Source organism: Theropithecus gelada, chromosome 9 (assembly GCF_003255815.1).
Source record: "Theropithecus gelada isolate Dixy chromosome 9, Tgel_1.0, whole genome shotgun sequence".
Lineage (NCBI taxonomy): Eukaryota > Metazoa > Chordata > Mammalia > Primates > Cercopithecidae > Theropithecus > Theropithecus gelada.
Genome location: NC_037677.1, coordinates 12,139,402 through 12,160,450, shown reverse-complemented (window position 1 = coordinate 12,160,450; position 21,049 = coordinate 12,139,402). Strand labels below are relative to the sequence as shown.

Genomic DNA, 21,049 nt, shown 5'->3' with positions numbered 1-21,049 from the left:
TCTACTAAAAATACAAAAATCAGCTGGGTGTGGTGGTGTGCACCTGTAATCCCAGCTACTCGGGAGGCTGAGGCAGCAGAATCGCTTGAACCAGGAGGTAGAGGTTGCAGTGAGCTGAGATTGAACCAGTGCACTCCATCCTGGGCGACACAGCGAGACTGTCTCAAAAAATAAAAAATAAATAAATAAAGCGACCGGGTAGAAAAGCAACGTATTTCATAGAAAGCATTTTATTATCAGAACAGTGTGATTTCCTATGCTTAAGATCTATTTATTATGTTATTTTTACAAGTAGCAAAGTCCCTCTGTTTTTTTCCCCAGGTGATGTACATGAATATAAAAAGCGGCTGATGTCCACACTGCCCGGCCCGCCCGCATCAGGGTTGGCAGGAAGCTGCGGCTGATGAGCAGCTCCCGAGCGGCGGGGCGGGGTGGGGCGGGGCCTCCTCTTCTCCAGCTCCAGCACGCTCATCAGTCGTCCTCTTGCTGATTTCTCTTCTGCCAAAGAAAACCAAGGGGACATTAAAATAGCACATGCTCCTTGGGATATCTGCTCAGCAGGTGTAATTTTCCAGAGGTCTTGGCAAAGATGTGATTAAAAATTGTCATGGAAAACCATGCTTTAATTCATGAAACTAGTTTATCACTTTGACTCCTGAGCAAATTATCCTCAGGTACTTGAGTATTTTCTTCTCTTTCTTCCATACATACAGAAACTCCTACACAGAAATCCACACAGAAGTATAAATATTCACATTCCCTCTTGAGTAAAATCACCACCAGAGCAGAGACTTGCTCTCCGTGCAGCCCTCTAACAATATACACACTTTCTTCACAGTTACAAGTATTTTGAAAAATGTTCAAAAGGCATATACAGCATAAAAACATTTTGTCACTCTAATCAATAAATTATGCCTTCAGCTCCTATTTTATATTTAATTAGAAAATGACCTAACTCAGTAACTCGGCTCCATTCATAAGCATCAAAGTCTAGGTGATACAGGATTCCAGTGAAATATGATATAAAAGCCAATTTGAAGGTCTATTTGAAAAGACGGCCAGCATACTGAATGCACATAGACTTTACCAGCTTAAGGAAGTCTATTAGCTTGTGAGCATCCTCCCCTGTAGACAGGTCTACAAAGTCCTTGGGCAGCCGGTAACTCAAATAGGGGCTGGGCTGGACTGTCACTTCACTGTTGGTGCAACGGAAAGCTGGGGAATCCTGTACAAAGAAGAAAAAGGAGAAAGAACGTCAGTCATTTATTTTTAGGTCTATTCTCTGAACTAAAAAAGAACCTAGCAGAACAATTTCAACTCCATGTTTTCTTCTGTACCTGGTAAGGAGAAAGGAAGATTCTAAAGTTAAAATGAGCTGGACACGGTGGCTCACGTCTGTAATTCCAGCTGGAGTGCAGTGGCTCACCGCAGCCTCGACCTCCTGGGCTCAGGTGAACCTCGCACTTCAGCCTCCCAAGTAGCTGAGACTATAGGCATGCGCCACCACACCTAGCTGAGTTTTTAAAATTTTAGTACAGACAAGGTCTCAGTATGTTGCCCAGGCTGGTCTTGATCTCCTGAGCTGAAGCAATCCTCCTGCCTTGGCCTCCCAAAGTGTTAAGATTACAGGCTCGGTGGGCTGCTGCACCCAGCCCAAACTATTTTCTTTTTCTCTTTTTTTTTTTTTTTTTTTTGAGGCAAAGTCTCGCCCTGCTCTCAGGCTGGAGTGCAGTGCTGGGGCGCGATCTCTGTTACCCAGGTCTCTGTTGCTCACTGCAACCTCTGCCTCCCGGGTTTAAGCGATTCTCCCACTCTAGCTTCCTGAGCAGCTGGGACTACAGGCATGCCTCACCACGTCTGGCCAATTTTTGTATTTTTAGTAGAGATGGGGATTTCACTATGTTGGCCAGGCTGGTCTCAAACTCCTGACCTCAGGTGATCTGCCTGCCTCAGCCTCCCAAAGTGCTAGGATTACAGGCATGAACCACCATGCCTAGCTGCCAAAACTAATTTTTTTTTTTTTAGACGAAGTTTCACTCTTGTTGCCCAGGCTGGAGTGCAATGGAGTGATCTTGGCTCACCACAACCTGTGTCTCCTGGGCTCAAGCGTTTCTCCTGCCTCAGCCTCCTGAGTAGCTGGGATTACAGGCATGCGCCACCATGCCCGGCTAATTTTTGTACTTTTAGTAGAGACGGGTTTTTCCATGTTGGTCAGGATGGTCTCGAACTCACAACCTCAGGTGATCCACCTGCCTCAGCCTCCCAAAGTACTGGGATTACAGGCGTAAGCCACTGCACCCGGCCGGTTTTTTTTTTTTTTTTTTTGAGATGGAGTCTCGCTCTGTCACCCAGGCTGGAGTGCAATGGTGTGATCTCGGCTCACTGCTGCAACCTCTACCTTCCAGGTTCAAGTAACTCTCCTGCCTCAGCCTCCCAAGTAGCTGGGATTACAGGCATCCGCCACCAGGCCTGGCTAATTTTTTGTATTTTTAGTAGAGACGGAGTTTCACCATGTTGGCCAGGCTGGTCTCGAACTCCCGACCTCAGGTGATCCACCAGTCTCGGCCTCCCAAAGTACTGGAATTACAGGTGTGAGCCACTATGTCTGGCCCAAAACTATTTTTTAAAAGATATAAAATGCTCACAAGAGAACACTGTGAAAATCTCAGGACATGTAATTGTGTATGTAGTATGATCTCATTTATTTACAAAGGTCTATGTATGTGTTTAAATGCACATTATATACCAAAATATAAACACTGGTTCTCAAGGTGGTAGAGTCATAGGTGATTTTAAAATTTTCTTTAAGAATGAGCATGTTACTTTTATGGGCAGAAAACAGCACTACAAAGTTGTTTAAAGATTAAAGTTTGGCTGTGAAGCTGACAGGAAAGGAGAGAATGGCTGGGTGAAGAAACCGGGTTGAACAATGTTTTGCTTTTTTCGGATGGGAGGTATCTGAACATGACTAAATCCGGACGGACAGAGTTGGTGGAGAGGAAGAATTGGAAAAAGAGCAGAGGGCAGCTGCAGAGAGAGGAGGACACAGTGTCCTGAGTGGGAGATCAGACTCAGGAAGGGATGGACGCGCTTGTAGGTGTGATGAGAAATCAACTGAGGGAATTCTCTCATCAGTGGGTTCCCTTTTCCTGGAAAGAGGATGTTAAATCATCCACTGAGAGGAAGGAAGGACTGATGGGAGACAGAAGCGTCAAGGCGTGAACCAGTCACCGTGGAAATGGAGGAGAAAGCTGACAGGAACCCGCTGGTCTGCACATATGTAACTTCTCCGTCAGCCTCAGCAGCTGGCGCTGCGGTCACAAGGAACAGATGCATGAGCTGATCTGGGACCAAGATTCCTCCAGGTTGGGTGTGACAGAAGCAGCTCAGAAAAGGAACTGAAAAAATGGATCAGATGATCCTGACTTCTGTAATAAAGTTAAGTGGTGCCCGCCTCTTTGACCACCACCACGGGGAAGTTAGCTACCAGGAAAGCTGTGTTACACTCTGCGCTTCCCAAGGGTCCTGGCCATTCCACCTACCTGTGCGTCTGCAGAACAAGCGGTCAGTCAGTAGACTGAAAAGGTTTATGTTGTATCTATCTTAAAAATGTCTTACCTGCTCTTGAGCATCTACTTCACTAAAATCGCCATTTAAGTTGTTCTCAGATATCAGTTCTTCCCAGGTGAACAGCAGTGAATCTGTGACTTCGCCAAATGGATTAAAATCAATGAGCCACACCTTCCCCTGTAGCACAGAGAGAGAAAAAACAAAAACAAACGCAGTCTGTACTCTGTCTTCTGAGAAAGAAACGTGTTTTTACTCTGAGACAGGCTCTCATGCTGTTGCCCAGGCTGCAGCGCAGTGGTGTGATCACGGCTCACTGCAGCCTTGACCTCCTGGGCTCAAAGGATCCTCTTGCCTCAGCCTCCTGAGTACCTGGGACTACAGGCATGCGCCACCACATGCAGCTAATTTTTGTGTTTTCTTAGAGGACAGGGTCTCGCCATGTTGCCCAGGCTGGTCTTGAACTCTTGGGTTCAAGCGATCCTCTCACCTCAGCCTCCCAAAGTGCTGGGATTATAGACATGAGCCACGTCACCTGGCCAGAAGGATATTCTTCATATTATTGTAATCTTAAAAATCTCACTTATTTCAAAAGATCATCCCTCTAGGTCCCATCTGAGAAAGGGCCACCTGTCTGAATAGAGTAGACAGAGATCTAAAGGGAGGGCCCCCTGTGAATTTAGAGAGAAGGGACCCAGAAAAGCTCTGCCTAAGAGAAAAGTTCCAACTCCAGCCTCAAACCACACTGGAATTTTAAGTCAAAGATTCTAGCAGGGCCGGGCACAGTGGCTCACACCTATAATCCCAGCACTTTGGGAACCTGAGGCGGACAGATCACTTGAGCTTAGGAGTTCAAGACCAGCCTGGGCAACACAGTGAAACCCCATCTCTACAGAAAAATATATAAAAATTAGCTGAGGCTGGGCGCGGTGCCTCACGCCTGTAATCCCAGCACTTTGGGAGGCCAAGACGGGTGGATCACGAGGTCAGGAGATCGAGACCATCCTGGCTAACACGGTTAAACCCTGTCTCTACTAAAAATACAAAAAATTAGTCGGGCGTGGTGGCAGGTGCCTGTAGTCCCAGCTACTTGGGAGGCTGAGGCAGGAGAATGGCGTGAACCCGGGAGGTGGAGCTTGCAGTGAGCCGAGATTGCGCCACTGCACTCCAGCCTGGGCGACAGAGTGAGACTCCGTCTCAAAAAAAAAAAATTAGCTGAATGTGGTGGCACATGCCTGTAGTCCCAGCTACTCAGGGGGCTGAGGTAGGAGGATCACTTGAGCCCAGGAGGTCAAGGCTGCTGTGAGCCGTGATCACAACACGTGCTCCATCTACCCTGGGTGACAAAGCAAGACTGTGTCTCCCAAAAAAAAAAAATTCCGGCAGGAAAGGGAACGGTCACCCAAAGGCTTAGGGTCTGTGTCTGACTAAAGTGCCTTCCCGGAGCCTTCAGTGCTCTGTTCAGGGGCAGCCAGACAGAGCCAGGCAGTGCCTGCGGCTCTAGAGAGCAGCGCTTCTGACTCAGGAAGGTCTGCTGCCAAGAATGGATTTTTTTTTTTTTACCATATGCAAGTATGAAGACGCTGTTTCCTTTCTTTTTTTTTTTGAGAATCTCACTCTGTTGCCCAGGCTGGAGTACAGTGGTGTGATCTTGGCTCACTGCAACCTCCGCCTCCTAGGTTCAAGTGACTCTCCTGCCTCAGCTCCCGAGTAGCTGGGATTACAGGCATGCGCCACGATGCTTGGTTAATTTTTGTATTTTTACTAGAGATAGGGTCTTACCATGTTGGCCATGGTCTGGTTCTCAAACTACTAACCTCAAACGTCCTCCCGCCTTGGCCTCCCTGTGAGCCACCCTGCCCAGCCTGAAGATGCTGTTTTCTTTCTATGTGAATGTAGTAAGTCTGTAGAATAGAGCTTGACAGCATATGAAGGGGAGGTTGGCCTCTGAGCAGAAAACAGCCAGTACCGACACACAGAGAGTAGGGGCGCATGGGCCACGCCGCCAGGAATGACGGCCACGGCATCTGATCACGAACACCTATTGACACGAAGTGGATGGAGCAAAGATAAACCTTTTCCCACTGAAACATTCATACATTTGCGCCATTTGGTTAACAACGAATGTTCTTTTTCTATAAATGTGTTGCCGCCAGGTCCTGAGAGTGTGTGCATGAAATTCCAAGCACCAAGACCGCTGAGCCAGCATGCCTAATATCTGGTGTTGCTTCTCAGCTGAGCGAGAGCAAAATGTTAAGAAAGAGGAAACATCTTATTAGGACTTGCTTCAAATTCCAGAACCTCTAGTAAGTGGCACAAGCCTGTCGCAGGATGCTTTCAGCACACCCAGTTGGGTAAGTTCCTCGTTTTCTACGAGCCCCAGGAGATGCCCTGCAAATCTCTCTCACTGCTTGAGTTGTTTCCTCATCTCCATTTAGCACCCACTTCTTCATTCCTGGAACTATGTGAAACAGTATCAGCCATCAAACAACTTCTTCGTAATGATGTCAACTTCATTTTGGCGAATACTGCTAAGATGTCTTCAATATATATCATGATAACAAAATGGATATTTTCTAACTTCCAAACCCTTTCTACTTGACTTTTTTATTTATGTATTTATTTATTTATTTTGAGACAGAGTCTCGCTCTGTCACCCAGGCTGGAGTGCAGTGGCGTGATCTCTGCTCACTGCAACCTCCGCCTCCCAGGTTCAAGTGATTCTCCTGCCTCAGCCTCCCGAGTAGCTGGGACTACAGGCGTCCACCACCACACCTGGCTAATTTTTTGTATTTTTAGTAGAGATTAGGTTTCACAGTGTTAGTCAGGATGGTCTCCATCTCCTGACCTCATGATCAGCCTGGCTTCGTCTCCCAAAGTGTTGGGATTACAGGTGTGACCCACTGTGCCCAGCCTCTACTTGGCTTTTTATAATCAGTAAAACGAACTCATTATTTTTTTTAAACGATCACATCTTTAATATAGGAATATGCCACAATGCAAAAAACTAAAACACATTTTTTCCTTTTTTTTTCTGAGACACAGTTTCACTCTTGTGGCCCAGGCAGGAGTGCAATGGTGTGATCTCACCTCACCACAACTTCCCCTTCCTGGGTTCATGCAATTCTCCTGCCTCCATCTCCCAAGGAGCTGGGACTACAGGCATGCGCCACCATGCCCAGCTAATTTTCTATTTTTGGTTGAGACTGGGTGTCACCATGTTGGTCAGGCTGGTCTCCAATTCTTAAACTCAGGTGATCCGCCCACCTTGGCCTCCTAAAGTGCTGAGATTACAGGCATTAGCCACTGCACCCGGCCCAAAACACATTTTTAAATGAAAACAAACCACCACTTTAATTGGCAGTGTACTCTGTAGCTCACAAGCTATCCTCTAGTACAAAAAAATGAGGAAGTAAAAAAACCCAGCTATAATCAGGCTTTAATAAAGTAGGAGGATCAGGATCAAGATTTTATAACTTTTTTTTTTTTGAGACGGAATCTCGCTCAGTTGCCCAGGCCGGAGTGCAGTGGCGTGATCTTGGCTTACTGCAAGCTCCGCCTCCCGGGTTCACGCCATTCTCCTGCCTCAGCCTCCCAAGTTGCTGGGACTACAGGCGCCCGCCGCCACACCCGACTAATTTTTTGCATTTTTTTAAAATACAGACGGGGTTTCACCGTGTTAGCCAGGATGGTCTCGATCTCCTGACCTCGTGATCCGCCCACCTCAACCTCCCAAAGTGCTGGGATTACAGGTGTGAGCCACCGTGCCCAGCCATAACTTTTTTTTTGAGACAGAGTCTTGCCCTGTTTTTGTGAGTACAGTCGCGTGATCTCAGCTCATTGCAACCTCCTCCTCCTGGGCTCAAGTGATCCTCCTGCCTCAGCCTCCCAAGTAGCTGGGATTACAGGCACCTGCCACTGTGCCTGACTAATTTCTGTATTTTTAGTAGAGATGGGGTTTCACCATGTTGGCCAGGCTGGTCTTGAGCTCCTGACCTCAGGTGATCTGCCTGCCTCAGCCTCCTAAAGTGCTGGGATTACAGGCGTGAGCCACCACGCCCAGCCATAACATGTTTTCACATGACATCTCAAGCAAAAACAGCCTGAGAAGTTAATTCTGCTTTGAGGCAATCCAATAAGCAAAGAGCAGCTGGACTAACTGTCCTTGTACCAACTGACTGTCCCCCTATCCCGATCAAGCTGTAGGGACCAGACACTGTGTTAGGCACTAGGGTATGAAGATCGTAACACAGAATCGATTCCTTCCAAGAGCTCAGGCTTGAGCAGAACACACATCTCCTCCCCAAAACAGAACCAAAAACCATTCAACAATGGCAATGTGCAGGGTATTTTGCTTCGAGAGAGGCAAGAACAGGGAATTGTGAGAGTGGAGAGGCGCAAAGGAGAGTGTGCCTACATGTGCGAGGGAAGGCTGGAAACGCTTCCCAAAGGACCTGGGCACCTGAGGGATAACAGCAATGCTCTGGGAGGAGGGTGGTGTTGGCAGGAAAAGCGGACTACTTAACAAGAACGGCGGCTCTCATGTGCAGAGGCCACGCCACGACCGCCCGTTGTGGGAGCAGGTTATTTTGGCTGGAGTGTGAGATATGTGAGGGCTCCAGAAACACAGCCAGCTATGGTAACTCTCAAGGCCTGCTGTTCCAAACAGGATGAAACACATGCTATGACATGCCCTTCAAAAGTGTAATTGAGATTATGAGAAAGACCGGGAAATCCCCAGGGGCCAGAAACAAGAAGAACCCGAAGAACAGAACTAAACGAATCAACTCTAGTGCCGTGGGAACCTGTGGGAGGGTCTCCTAGCAGACTGGCCACGGGAAGGGAATCAGAACTCAGACGCCAACTCCAGAAGGCCACAGCCTCAGGAAAGGGGTGTGAGGAGACAGTTCTAACGGAGGGGCAGGAGACAATGACATTGTCCTCTGAATAAGTTTTGGGGAACATGGTAGAAGCAAATGAAAAATCCAAAATTTAGGATCTTTGGGATTCTCATAAACAAAAGGACAAGCTCACTGAAGACGACCTCAAAGTAAAATAAACTGATTTACAAAACAAAAAAGAAACAACCAGCCCGAACGAGAGTCTGCAAACGCAACAGGGATTAACGCCCTAAGAACCTGGGAAATCATCATCAATCTGAAGGACAGTCTAATATAAATATAAAAATATTGGTGCAGACAAAAAGAGTAAGGGGGATCCATACCGCATACCAAACACGCAAAGGAACAAACACCAAACAGACCCAATATTGAAATGGAGAACAAGAAATTACAAAACAACTAGACAAAAACCATGGGGAAGTATTTTTTTAAATGATGGCTAAAATTCAAAAGCCAGAAAAGAAGCAAATAATATAGGTGATCTTGTTCACAGGAAAAGACCAATGACAAAGGCCTCTGTAATACCTAAACAGTGCCTCTATTTTGAGGAAAATAATAGAAAAAAGTGAAAAAGACATGAAGCAATGGTTCATAGAAACAACCCTTAAATATACGAAAAGATAAACTTCATCCTCATTTACTAAGAAAAATAGAAATAGAAAGTATACTGAAACATCATTTCTCTATGAAACCCCAAAACCCTGAAGAGTGTGACCCTATATTGTAATGGCAAGCTCAGAGGAAGCCTGCAAGTACTCTGATGCATTCCCGGGGGGATCTGGTCAGATGTAACCTCTAGGGAGGGTAAAATGCAGTATCTGTCAACATTAAAATTCATTTCACTTTTGAGCCAGCAATCCCGCTTCTAGGAATTCACCCTGTAGATTCACCTGCAGCGTGGGAAATGACACACATACGGGATTATTCACCATGGCAGTCTGCAGAAGACCAGACACAACCTGGTGTACACTGATAGGCATGACAGTTATGATCATGGCTCACTGCAGCCTCAACCTCCCAGTCTCAAGCAATCCTCCCAACTCAGCTCCCGGGAGGAGCTGGGGCTACAGGCACAAACCACCACACCTGGCTCATTTTTATGTAGAGACGAGGTCTCACTACGTTCAGCCCAGCTGATCTCGAACTCCTGGGCTCAAGCCATCCTCCCACCTCAGCTTCCTAAAGTGCTGAAAATATAGGCGTGAGCCACCACAATGGCCTAGAGCCCCTCTTTCTAGTAACTCTTAACAGACACCATCATCTTTGAAGACAATGAGGTGAAAATAGAGTGATGTCTTCTGACGTAAGCGTTAAATGAACAGTTAACAGTTATTCTGGGACATGACCATATGGGCCATATCTTTTTGTCCAAAGATGATTCAAAGATGTCCAAAGGTGATTCAGATCAAATGACTGTCTCACTTACAATGAGGCTGATCTAAGCACGGAGGGGGAGTGAGAAATATTCTGCTCGTGTGTTGTGACACACGGGAAAACGCATCTGCTAGCTTCTTCACAATGTCAAAGAGCACTCAGCACCAAACAGCATTTAGTGACTTAAACTTCTTTTTTTTTTTTTTTTTTTTTTTTTTTTTTTTTTTTTTTTTTTTTTTTGAGACGGAGTCTCGCTGTGTCTCCCAGGCTGGAGTGCAGTGGCGTGATCTCGGCTCACTGCAAGCTCCGCCTCCCGGGTTCACGCCATTCTCCCGCCTCAGCCTCCCAAGTAGCTGAGACTACAGGCGCCCGCCACCACGCCCGGCTAGTTTTTTGTATTTTTAGTAGAGACGGGGTTTCACCATGTTAGCCAGGATAGTCTCGATCTCCTGACCTCGTGATCCACCCGCCTCGGCCTCCCAAAGTGCTGGGATTACAGGCTTGAGCCACCGCGCCCGGCCTTTAAACTTCTTAATAAAGATGACATGTCTTGGGCAGTGAAATCTCTGCTCTAGTAATTCTTCATTAAGTCAGCAGTACGTAAGTTTACTAATAAGTCACTTTAACTTTTTCCTTACAGAAGTTTTCATCACTTTCAAGATTTAAAAAATAAACTAATCCTCTTCTGTCTAAAAATAAAACTAACTCAAACTGAGTCACTTTTAAAATAATAATAATAATCATTATTATTATTTTTTGAGACAGCGTTTTGCTCTTGTTGCCCAGGCTGCAGTGCAATGGCGCGATCTCGACTCACTGCAACCTCCACCTCCCGGTTCAAGCGATTCTCCTGCCTCAGCTTCCCGTGTAGCTAGGATTACAGGCATGCGCCACCATGCCTGGCTAATTTTGTATTTTTAGTAGAGATGGGGTTTTTCTATATTGGTCAGGCGGGTTTCGAACTCCCCATCTCAGGTGATCTGCCCGCCTTGGCCTCCCAAAGTGCTGGGATTACAGGCCTGAGCCACCGCACCCAGCCAAAATAATTATATAAATATCAAGTGACCAACTCCTGGCCGCATTTAAGTGTGCAAACTGAACTATTTGAAGCAGGCCCTGACCTCGGACACAAATGAGAAGTAGGATGGAAGGTGCCCATTTACCGACCGGCTCGATAAAGAATCCCTAAATCATGGTACACAATGATTTCAGGTATTAAGTCCCCTAATGTTAGGTATATTTTAAGGGGAGATTTTTGACCATGGTGAATTTCAAATACCTTAGTTGGTGTGAGGGAAAAAAAAAAAATTTGAGGAGGAGATGGGGTCTCACTCTGTCACCGAGGCTGGAGAGCAGTGGCGCAACAAAGGCTCACTGCAGCCGTGAATTCCTGGGCTCAAGGGATCCTCCCAGCTCAGCCTCTTGCATAACTGGGACTACAGGCACACACCACCAGGCCTGGATATTTTTTTTTTCTCTTTTGAGGCAGAGTCTCGCTCTGTTGCCCAGGCTGGAGCGCAATGGCGCAATCTCGGCTCACTGCAACCTCTGCCTCCTGAGTAGCTGGGATTATAGGCACCCGCCACCATGCCTGGCTCATTTTTTTGTATTTTTAGTAAAGATGGGGTTTCACCATGTTGGCCAGGCTGATCTCGAACTTGTGACCTCAAGTGATCCTCCTGCCTCAGCCTCCCAGAGTGCTGGGGTTACAGGGGTGAGCCACTGTGCCCGGCCTGGGCTGATTTTTTTTTTTATTTTTAGTAGAGATGAGGTCTCACTATGTTGCCCAGGCTAGTCTCAAACTCCTGAGCTCAAATGATGTCCCTGCCTCAGCCTCCCAAAGTGCTGGGAATACAGGCGTGAGCTGCTGCACCCAGACAAAATATTTTCTGAGCAGTAGATCCTTCACACACATAGCAAAGGCATGCTCTGCCTGCTTATAAAACCAGCTCTTATTTTAAAGCATATCAGACACAGTTTTTACTTACCCTACTGTCTCTGTATATATCGAACACAACTGTAAAGGAGAAAAAAAGTCCGTTATTAATGAACTAATATTTCATGATGTAAATCTCCTTTTGAAAATTAAAGTATGTTTTAATCAAAGACAACAGAATATAAATGACCCTGAGGACTTAATGCTTCTAAATCTCAAAACTTCAAACATAAAAAGGCATCCTGCCATGTTTTATTTATATAACTTTGCTTTACTGTTCTCTGTTCCCCAACCATAATCCCCTATATTTAAAAATTCAAACCAAACACCAACATCATCTCAACCAGTTCCCCATCATAGACTGGTTCTATGGGAATGACGGGAGGAGTCACTGAGCAAAGTACTGGTGAAAGGGGCATCAATCACTGATCCGGGAGAATGCAATGAGCAAAGCTTATAATAGAAAGCAGAAAATCGAATGAGGCCTGAAGCATGATTCATCTTATTTTAAATCAAATCTGCCACAGAGCCCAGTCTTGGCAAGTAGAGAAAATGTCAATCATAGCAGATATAATTTTCAGATGTATGAAAACTCTCACACAATATACTTTCAATTCCTAAAAACAACCCACAAATGTTTACTTTGTAACTGGTGCTGTCTTTGATCATTCAGAGAAGCTGGAAAGGTAGATGGACTTTGTTCTCTGTAGACAGCCCCTTTGAAATATACAATCAAACATCTAAAATAAGAGGGGGAACTGACTTCGCAGTAAAAATAGATTTTAGTTAAGTAAGATGAAATTAACATGGCTGGTGCGGTGGCTCACACCTGTAATCCCAGCACACTGGGAGGCTGAAGTAGGCGGATCACTTGAGGCCAGGAGCTCAAGACCACGCCTGGCAAACATGGCAAAATTCCATCTCTACTAAACATACAAAAAATTAGTCGGGTGTGGTGATGTGCACCTGTAGCCCCAGCTACTTGGGAGACTGAAGCAGGAGAATCACCTGAACCCAAGAGATGCAGGCTGCGTGAGCCAAGCTCGTACCACTGCACTCCAGCCTGGGTGACAGAGTGAGACTGTCTCCAGATAAAAAAAATAATAATAATAAGAAGAAATTAACATACAAACTATCAAAAATAACAAATAATAATATAGTAAAATACTTAAAATACAGTATTTCAAATCTAGTTATTAGGATATACACCATAGTAAATAAGGTCCAGCAACACTGTATATTTCATTTCATTTTACTGGATCAATAAAAAAATACTCACAGTCTTCATCTAAGAATTTGTACTGTATGTGTTTCTTGAAAAAGTCTTGTATACATCTGCAAATTTCTTCCTTTTGTTTAGAAATATGATCATAGTATTGTGTGTAGTCTCTTTGAGAAATACCTGACAAGAAAATATTTTACATTCTGTTATTATACAATATTCTTTTCAAAAACATCAGTACGTGATTTAAACATTTTGTGGAAAGAACCATTAAAGTAGATTAGAAGATCACCCGGATGGGTACTGCATTACACACGACCCAGCTGTAAGGATTCATATGAACAGGTGAATCCTGAAGTACTACACTGCCATGTCTTCTTACTTCTGGAAGAATTTACTGTTGTTTTTTTTTGAGACAGAGTCTCACTCTATTGCCCAGGCTGGAGTGCAGTGGCACGATCTCGGCTCACTGCAACCTCTGCTGCCCGAGTTCAAGCGATTCTCCTGCCTCAGCTCCCGAGTAGTTGGGATTACAGACACCTGCCACCACGCCTGGCTAATTTTTTTTTTTTTTTTGTATTTTTAGCAGAGACAGTCTTTCACCATCTTGGCCAGGCTGGCCTTGAATTTGATCTCATGATCCACCCACCTCGGTCTCCCAAAGTGCTGGGATTACAGGTGTAAGCCACTACACTCGGCCTTTTTTCTTTTTTTCTTTTTTCTTTTAGAGACAGGGTCTCATTCTGTTGCCCAGGCTGGAGTACAGTGGCACAATCATAGCTTATTACAACCTCCACCTCCTGAGCTCAAGTGACCCTCACACCTCAGTCTCCCGAGTAGCCGAGACTACAGGCATGTGCCACCATGCCTGCCTCATCGTTTTATTTTTTGTAGAGATGGGGTCTCAGTACATTGCCCAGGCTGGTCTTGAACTCCTGGCCTTAAGCAATCCTCCAGCCTTGGCCTCTCAAACGAGCCACAGCACCTAGCCCATGGAAACAGTTATTTTCATTTAGTAAAATGGAAGGAATTCGAAGTCACAAAAAGTCTTGTTATGTAAAACATTAAAGCAGCAATTCTAAGCCCGCACACGTAATCAACTGCTGCTGCTTTGATTTCCTCCAAAGTCGTCTCTGCAGATTGGTATACTCTTCCACTTTCTTTGGGAAAACATCATTCTTCACCAGATGCCTGCCATATTCACACTGTATTGCCTAGAAGCAGTCTATTTTTCTTGTTCATACGTGCTACTTGGCCTTCACAGCCTGCTCGTTCAAGCCATGGAAAAGTAAACATTCCTTTTTTCAGAGTGACTTGCTGACATGAGTCCAAACACACTAACGGGACTATTACACAAACTCCCTGAATTTGCTCCGGTCCTAGGGAAAAGTTCTCTGCTCTGAAATTCGGGTTTCCTATTCCTCAATCATGTGCCAACAGGACCCCCTCCTTTAGAGCACCTACACTGCAGCTTCCCCAAGAACATCGAGCAATATGAGAAATGCGAACACCCCAACTTTCTTTCAGGTGGGTTAACACATTTCAACATCACATTCAATGAATCAATACTGCTGATTTGATTGTATTCAAATTACACTTTTCTCGGTTGAAGATAAATTTTACTTCATGGAAAACATGCATAAACAAAATAAAGAACGAATTATCTTCAATATTTAACTTAAATAAATCATAGCAAACAAAATAGTAACCTGAGAGGAAATAAAATGGGTGTCTTAGAAGAATACACTTACTTGTCCACATATTTTCTCTTGCTAGAATAATAAATAGTGCCCCAATAATAGAAATAAAGGTTCCAAAACTTGACTTTTTATGACGCTTAAAATAAGCAGACTATTGCTAAGTACTGTTTAGGAAAATTCCATACAGAGTTCCTGATTCCTAAATCAGGAATAGTGACAACCACCACTTTTATCTCTGGAATCCAGCCAGCCATGATTATCTGACAACACCGTTTCCTGTGGCAAGTGAATCTGGGCTCGGGATTCCTGTCAACACGGCATTCCAGAGAGTCAGTATCAACTGGTTAGAGGTGGCATCTGAGATGAAAACAGATTGACATCCCAGTCCTAATTACTGGAAATTTACTTCCAACAAAAGCTTGTCTTCTTTTAAAGATGACTTTCAAGGATAAAACAAACAAAAAAAACTCACCAATAAGCTTGTTTTCCTTGACAAAACATCGAAACTCAGCGCCAGGAATCAATTCACACCATTTTCGGAGAACAAGCTGTAGACAAAGGACAAAATATTTAATATAACACAACCATATGGTAAGGTCTACTAGGCAATTTTAGGTCAACACTGTATCTTAATGATTGCCATTATCAAATGGTTTTTAAAAAAGAGGCATCATATAACATTCTTGGCTGGGCATGGTGGCACATGCCTGTCAGCTACTCAGGAGGCTGAGGAAGGAGAATCACTTGAACCCAGGAGGCAGAGGTTGCAGTGAGCAAAGATCACACCATTGCACTCCAGCCTGGACAACAAGAGTGAAACTCCATCTCAAAAAAAAAAAATTCTTAACATGAGATGTAGGGAATAGAGTTGTGATCTATTATTCTAATAACTGCAAGAAAATTGTGCTAAAATTCTATGACAAAATGCATCCTTGTCAGGTAGCTGCCATTTTGAGAGTTCTGACATACAATCACACCATCAAGAACGTAGTTACATCTTTTCACCACAGTGCCATATGTCCATTCATATGTTCTGCACCCCTTGAGGAATATCAAATAATAAAGTAATTCCAGCCAGGTGCAGTGGCTCACTCCTGTAATCCCAGCACTTTGGGAGGCTGAGGCAGATAGATCACCTGAGGTCAGGAGTTTGAGATCAGCCAGGCCAACATGGTGAAACTCCATCTCTACTAAAAATACAAAAAATTAGCCAGGCGTGGTGGCAGGCACCTGTAGCCCCAGCTACTAGGGAGGCTGAGACACGAGAATCGCTTGAACCCAGGAAGCAGAGGCTGCAGGGAGCTGAGACTGCATCACTGCACTCTAGCCTGGGCAACAGAGCAAGACGCTATCTCAAAAATAAAATAAAATAAAATAATTCTAAACTTGTCTACCTTAAGTACCAAGAGGTAATCCTTACTTTGATATAATTATTATTGAGGTTTGTCACAATGACTCACCAAAACAACTCTCTATTTTCTCAATATTTTAGTCAATCAATTCTACCCTTGGCCCAAATCACAAATGGGTCTTATTACTATAATTAATAATTATTTAATATATATAAACTCTCATATACTATAGTAATAAGTTTCTCATCTTAAAAATCAGGAAAATTTCAGGTGGGACATTTTATGTATTTAAAAAAACATGTTTAAAATATGCCTTAGAAATTTTAAATGCACTGATTTCACTTTTCATTTATTATAAGCTCTTAGTCAACCCTTATTATCTGATTTTTTTAAAAAAATGTAATTATTAAATGGATCTGACACTAAAATATTACACAGTTCCTATCTATTAAAAGCCCATACAGGCATATACACACATACTTTTTTATATATATATAGAGAGAGAGAGAGAGAAAGAGAGAGGCTACAGTGGTTTTACTTAGCAACAAATAAATAAGCAATTGTAGCACACAATTTACTGGAAAATTTGCATAATGTTTATCAAAATACTATTTTGTATAGGTAATACATACACTCTGGTTGATTTTCACAAAACACAGAAGGGCATAGGGAGTTTCTCTCTCTCCCCCACCCTGTCCCTCTGTCTTTCTCCTCAGAGGCAACCAGTGCTATAGGTTTCTTGTGCATCTTTCCAGATTTATCCTACGAATACATAACTATATATAAAGAGAGAGAGAAAAAGTGTGTGTGTGTGTGTGTATTTTAAATACACACAGACAGGAGAAAACAATACACAGGATTCTACTTGCAACTTTTTTTATTTGAATTACTTGAAGAGTATCACTTTCCTACACTTTTAAAATTGAGTTTTAAATCTTATACACATGATAATGGTGTCTTTCAAAATGGCAATAAGAGAGCAAACTGCTGGTAAATAAATCTTGGAGGTAGATGATGACTTCTTAAAAAAGACTGTGCCTCAGAGAAAGGCTAAGGAAATGATCTCTTTCTAGTACCTGGCAGAAGCACCACAGCCAGGTACTTAATAGTTGTTTATTGCATGAAGCAATAGCTATGACTATATTATTTAAAGTTATAGAAGTGTTTAATAAGCTGGGAAAATGCTCACACTATGCTATTAAGCAAGGGAAAAAAAATCTCACAGATTGTATGTAAGAATCTCACCTACCAGCACTCTAAGATCTAGTAATTGGTGGCTTGGTAAGAAGTCACTTAACTAGTAAATTAACTGCTCCATGCATACGGTATAATCCTAAAAGAGAAGTCTATCTACAGTCAACACATTAAAAATTACTCAACACAGTGAGTCAACAGACCAATTTTGAAAGCATGTGTACATACGTACAAAAGTAGCTAGAAGCAAACAGACACTAAAGATATATTTTTAAAATTACTGCACTAATTCGAATTGGTGTTACAAGACCAACAATGAAATGTAATTTTCACGTAAATGTAAAAATGCAATTATGGAGCAAAGATGACCATTCTCTTTTCAACAAACTATGAGTTGTCAAAGTTTTGGAAAGTTTGCATTTTGACAATGCAAGTGCAAGAAGGACCAGGAATGAGAGCTGAAACGTGGAGTCTGCATTTAGAAGAAAGTTAGGCCGGGCGCAGTGGCCCACGCCTGTAATCCCAGCATTTTGGGAGGCTGAGGCAGGCGTTTCACTTGAGGTCAGGAGTTCAAGACCATCCTGGTCAACATGGTGAAACCCAGTCTCTACCAGAAATACAAAAATTAGCTGGGTGGTGGTGGTGCACACCTGTAATCCCAGCTACTCAGGAGGCTGAGGCAGGAGAATTGCTTTAGTCCAGGAGGTGGAGGTTTCAATGAGCTGAGATCGTGCCACTGCACTCCAGCCTGGGCAACAGAGCAAAACTGTGTCTCCAAAAAAAAAAAAAAAAAAAAAAAAAGATATGTTTCGGATCCATTCACGACAGTTGATGAGCAGTTAGTTGTAGCTAAGAACCTGGTGCAGATCAGGGTATGTGCGTGTGTGTTTTGTGTGTATACTTTCAAAACTAGGAAAATTTGGAATAAAAATTGAGGTTTACTACGTTTAAACTCATCAAAATTTCTAATGAAGTTGTTTTTTCACCATCCTCTTTTTTTTTTGAGACAGAGCTTCACTCTTGTCACCCAGGCTGGAGTGCAATGGCACCATTTCAGCTCACTGCAACCTCCACCTCTAGGGTTCAAGCAATTCTTCAGCCTCAATTTCCCGAGTAGCTAAGATTACAGGCGACCACTACCATGCCCAGATTAACTTTGGTATTTTTAGTAGAGACATGGGGTTTCGCCATGATGGCCGGGCTGGTCTCGAACTCCTGACCTCAGATGATGCGCCCACCTCGGCCTCTCAAAGTGCTGGGATTACAGGCATGAGCCACTGTGCCTGGCCTATCCTCTTATTCTTATAAGTTATTTGTAAGGTGAGTGAACAGTATAAAAAATGGTAAAATGCTGAAACAATGAGGTGCAGCTGTGCGGCGTAAAAAGGTGTTTGTTTTGTTAAAGGTGTCTGCATATATCCTGTAGCAAGTGTATACTGCATACATATATTTAGTATATACATTCTATACATAATATATATCCTTTTATGTGTATATTTCATAAATGTAAAATTTCAGTGGCTTTAGGTTCCCAAAGAAATTAATCCAAGAAACTTCATTCGTTTCATTTCACTTAAGAATAAATAGCAATTCTCAACACATCTTCATCTACGATTATCAAGGAAAATAAGCTTCTTACCTCATATTCTATACATGGATCTGGAGAATCATCAGTACAATGAATAAACCTTTGGAAGAAGAAAAGGCAACTGAATCTCTTTGTTACTGGTGTCAGTTTATGCACACACGTTAACTTATATTTAACATGAAAGTAACGTTTTACTAAAAGCATCCAGAAACAGGAGACTAACTCAAATTCAATCAACATTTATTAAGCCTTATTCAATGCTATGCGTTAGCCTAGGCACCCTGAGATATTAACTCATTTAATCCTCAAAACAATGTTATGAGCAAGACTGTACTTTCCAGGATCATTTCTACAGTTGGTCTAGTATTTGATAGCACAATAGGGTGACTATAGTCAACAACAATTTAATTGTACATTTTAAAATAACTAGAGTATAACTGAATCATTTGTAACACAAAGGATGGATAAATGTTTTGAGTGGAACAGATACCCCATTTTACATGATGTGATAATTGGGCATAGCCTGTTTGTATCAAAACATGCAATGTACCCCAGGATAGGTGCAGTGGCTCACAGCTGTAATCCCACCACTTTGGGAGGCCAAGGCAGGCGGATCACTTGAGGTCAGGAGTTTGACTCCAGCCTGGCCAACATGGTGAAACCCTGTCTCTACTAAAAATACAAAAATTAGCCGGCTGTGGTGGTGGACGCCTGAAAACCCAGCTACTTCAGAGGCTGAGGCAGGGGAATCGCCTAAAACTGTGAGGCAGAGGTTGCACTGAGCCAAGATAGCACCACTGAACCCCAGCCTGGGCGACAGAATGAGACTCCATCTCAAAAAAACCCCAAAAAGCAAAAAACACCCATCTCATGTACTGCATGAATATATACACTTACTATGTACCCACAAAAATTAAAATAAACAATGTTATGAGCTATTATAACCACAGACATAGTATAATCTCCATTTTTTCTGTCAAAAGCCAAAGAAACTAATACCCAGAAAAGCCCAAATTTAGTGGCCACACCAAGACTCAACCTGTCTAACCCCCGATTCTCAACAAGGGGAGGAAGGCACTGTCATTGTACACGTTCCTGTTGCGTGCATCTTATACTGCAGCCAGCAGCCTACTTCTCCCTCAATGTAACGCTGGCCATCGAAAGCCACACAGGTAATCGAATCCGTCTCCCACGTGCCATTTTAAAACTCGGATAGATCCATTCAGCCCTCCATTAAGTACACTGCTTCCTCCTCTAAAAATCCTCAGTTTCATCAACAATGTTTCATATCGCTTACTAAATGCCCACCTGTGCCAAAGCTTGGGCTAGGCATTGGGAATGTGAGAATGATGAAGACTCCTTCGTTCTGTGTGAGGTCAGTCTGGTGGAGAAAGCTAAAAAGCACACACAATTTTAGACACACTGGAGAAAAAACACTCCGCGGCACCAAGGAAGAACTGACTGGCTGGCTGCTGTGTGTCAGAGGGGAGCGGTAGTCAAGAAGGGGTCCGCATTTAAAGCACAGAGAAACGTGCCAAGGCAGGGAGGGCAGTGAGAGACCTCACGGAGCATTCAAATAACTAGAGGAGACCATCTCTGATGGAGCGCAGGACGCAAGGGGGAACTGCAACAGATGGAGCTGGACAGAAACTCTGGACAAAGAGAAGCATCCAGGTCATGAGAGGCCTTGTGTGCCCACCCAGGGCACTTGGACTTCATTATATAGACAATGGGGAGCCCTAAAATCTTCAAGTACACAAGGGAGATCATTCCATTTAGGCGTTAAGAACATCACTGTGTTCACAGGTACCAGGGGTTTAAAAACATTTTTTAAATCTGTATCATTATGGCATAATGGTGTTGGACAGTTTAGGGGAACGGCGGCAGCGTGGGAGGCAGAGAAACCTGGTAGAAGGCTTGCTGCAATAGCCTCGGGGAGATGAGGGTCTAACTATGGGAATGGGAGTGGACAGAGAAAGGAGAAGCGTAGAGGCAGGAGCAAGATCACTTGGTGACTCACTGAAAGGGAGGGAGCAGAGCCGGCACGGTGGCTCACGCCTGTACTCCCAGCACTCTGGGAGGCTGAGGCGGGCCGATTGCTTGAGTTCAGGCGTTTGAGACCAGTCTGGGCAACGTGGCAAAACCCTGTCTCTACAAAAATTAGCCAGGCGTGGCCAGGCACAGTGGCTCACGCCTGTAGTCCCAGCACTTTGGG

At 43.8% G+C, this 21,049-nt stretch overlaps 1 protein-coding gene across 2 annotated transcripts in view; it reads right to left on the bottom strand.

The window, feature by feature from the left end:
• Positions 1–212: 212 nt before the first annotated feature.
• The window catches only part of CDC123 (cell division cycle 123), a 54,360-nt gene continuing 33,523 nt past the window's right edge, over positions 213–21,049 (bottom strand). The window contains exons 7-13 of one of the 2 annotated variants that reach the window (XM_025397463.1): positions 18,886–18,934; positions 15,173–15,248; positions 13,058–13,180; positions 11,831–11,859; positions 3,619–3,747; positions 1,088–1,225; positions 213–498 (exon numbers count right to left, since the gene is read on the bottom strand). In XM_025397463.1, the coding sequence (XP_025253248.1) occupies positions 472–498; positions 1,088–1,225; positions 3,619–3,747; positions 11,831–11,859; positions 13,058–13,180; positions 15,173–15,248; positions 18,886–18,934 (571 nt within the window). In that variant the 3' untranslated portion in view covers positions 213–471. Of the gene's footprint in view, positions 1,226–3,618; positions 3,748–11,830; positions 11,860–13,057; positions 13,181–15,172; positions 15,249–18,885; positions 18,935–21,049 lie in introns of both variants that reach the window. The other variant, XM_025397462.1, reaches the window with a different exon arrangement.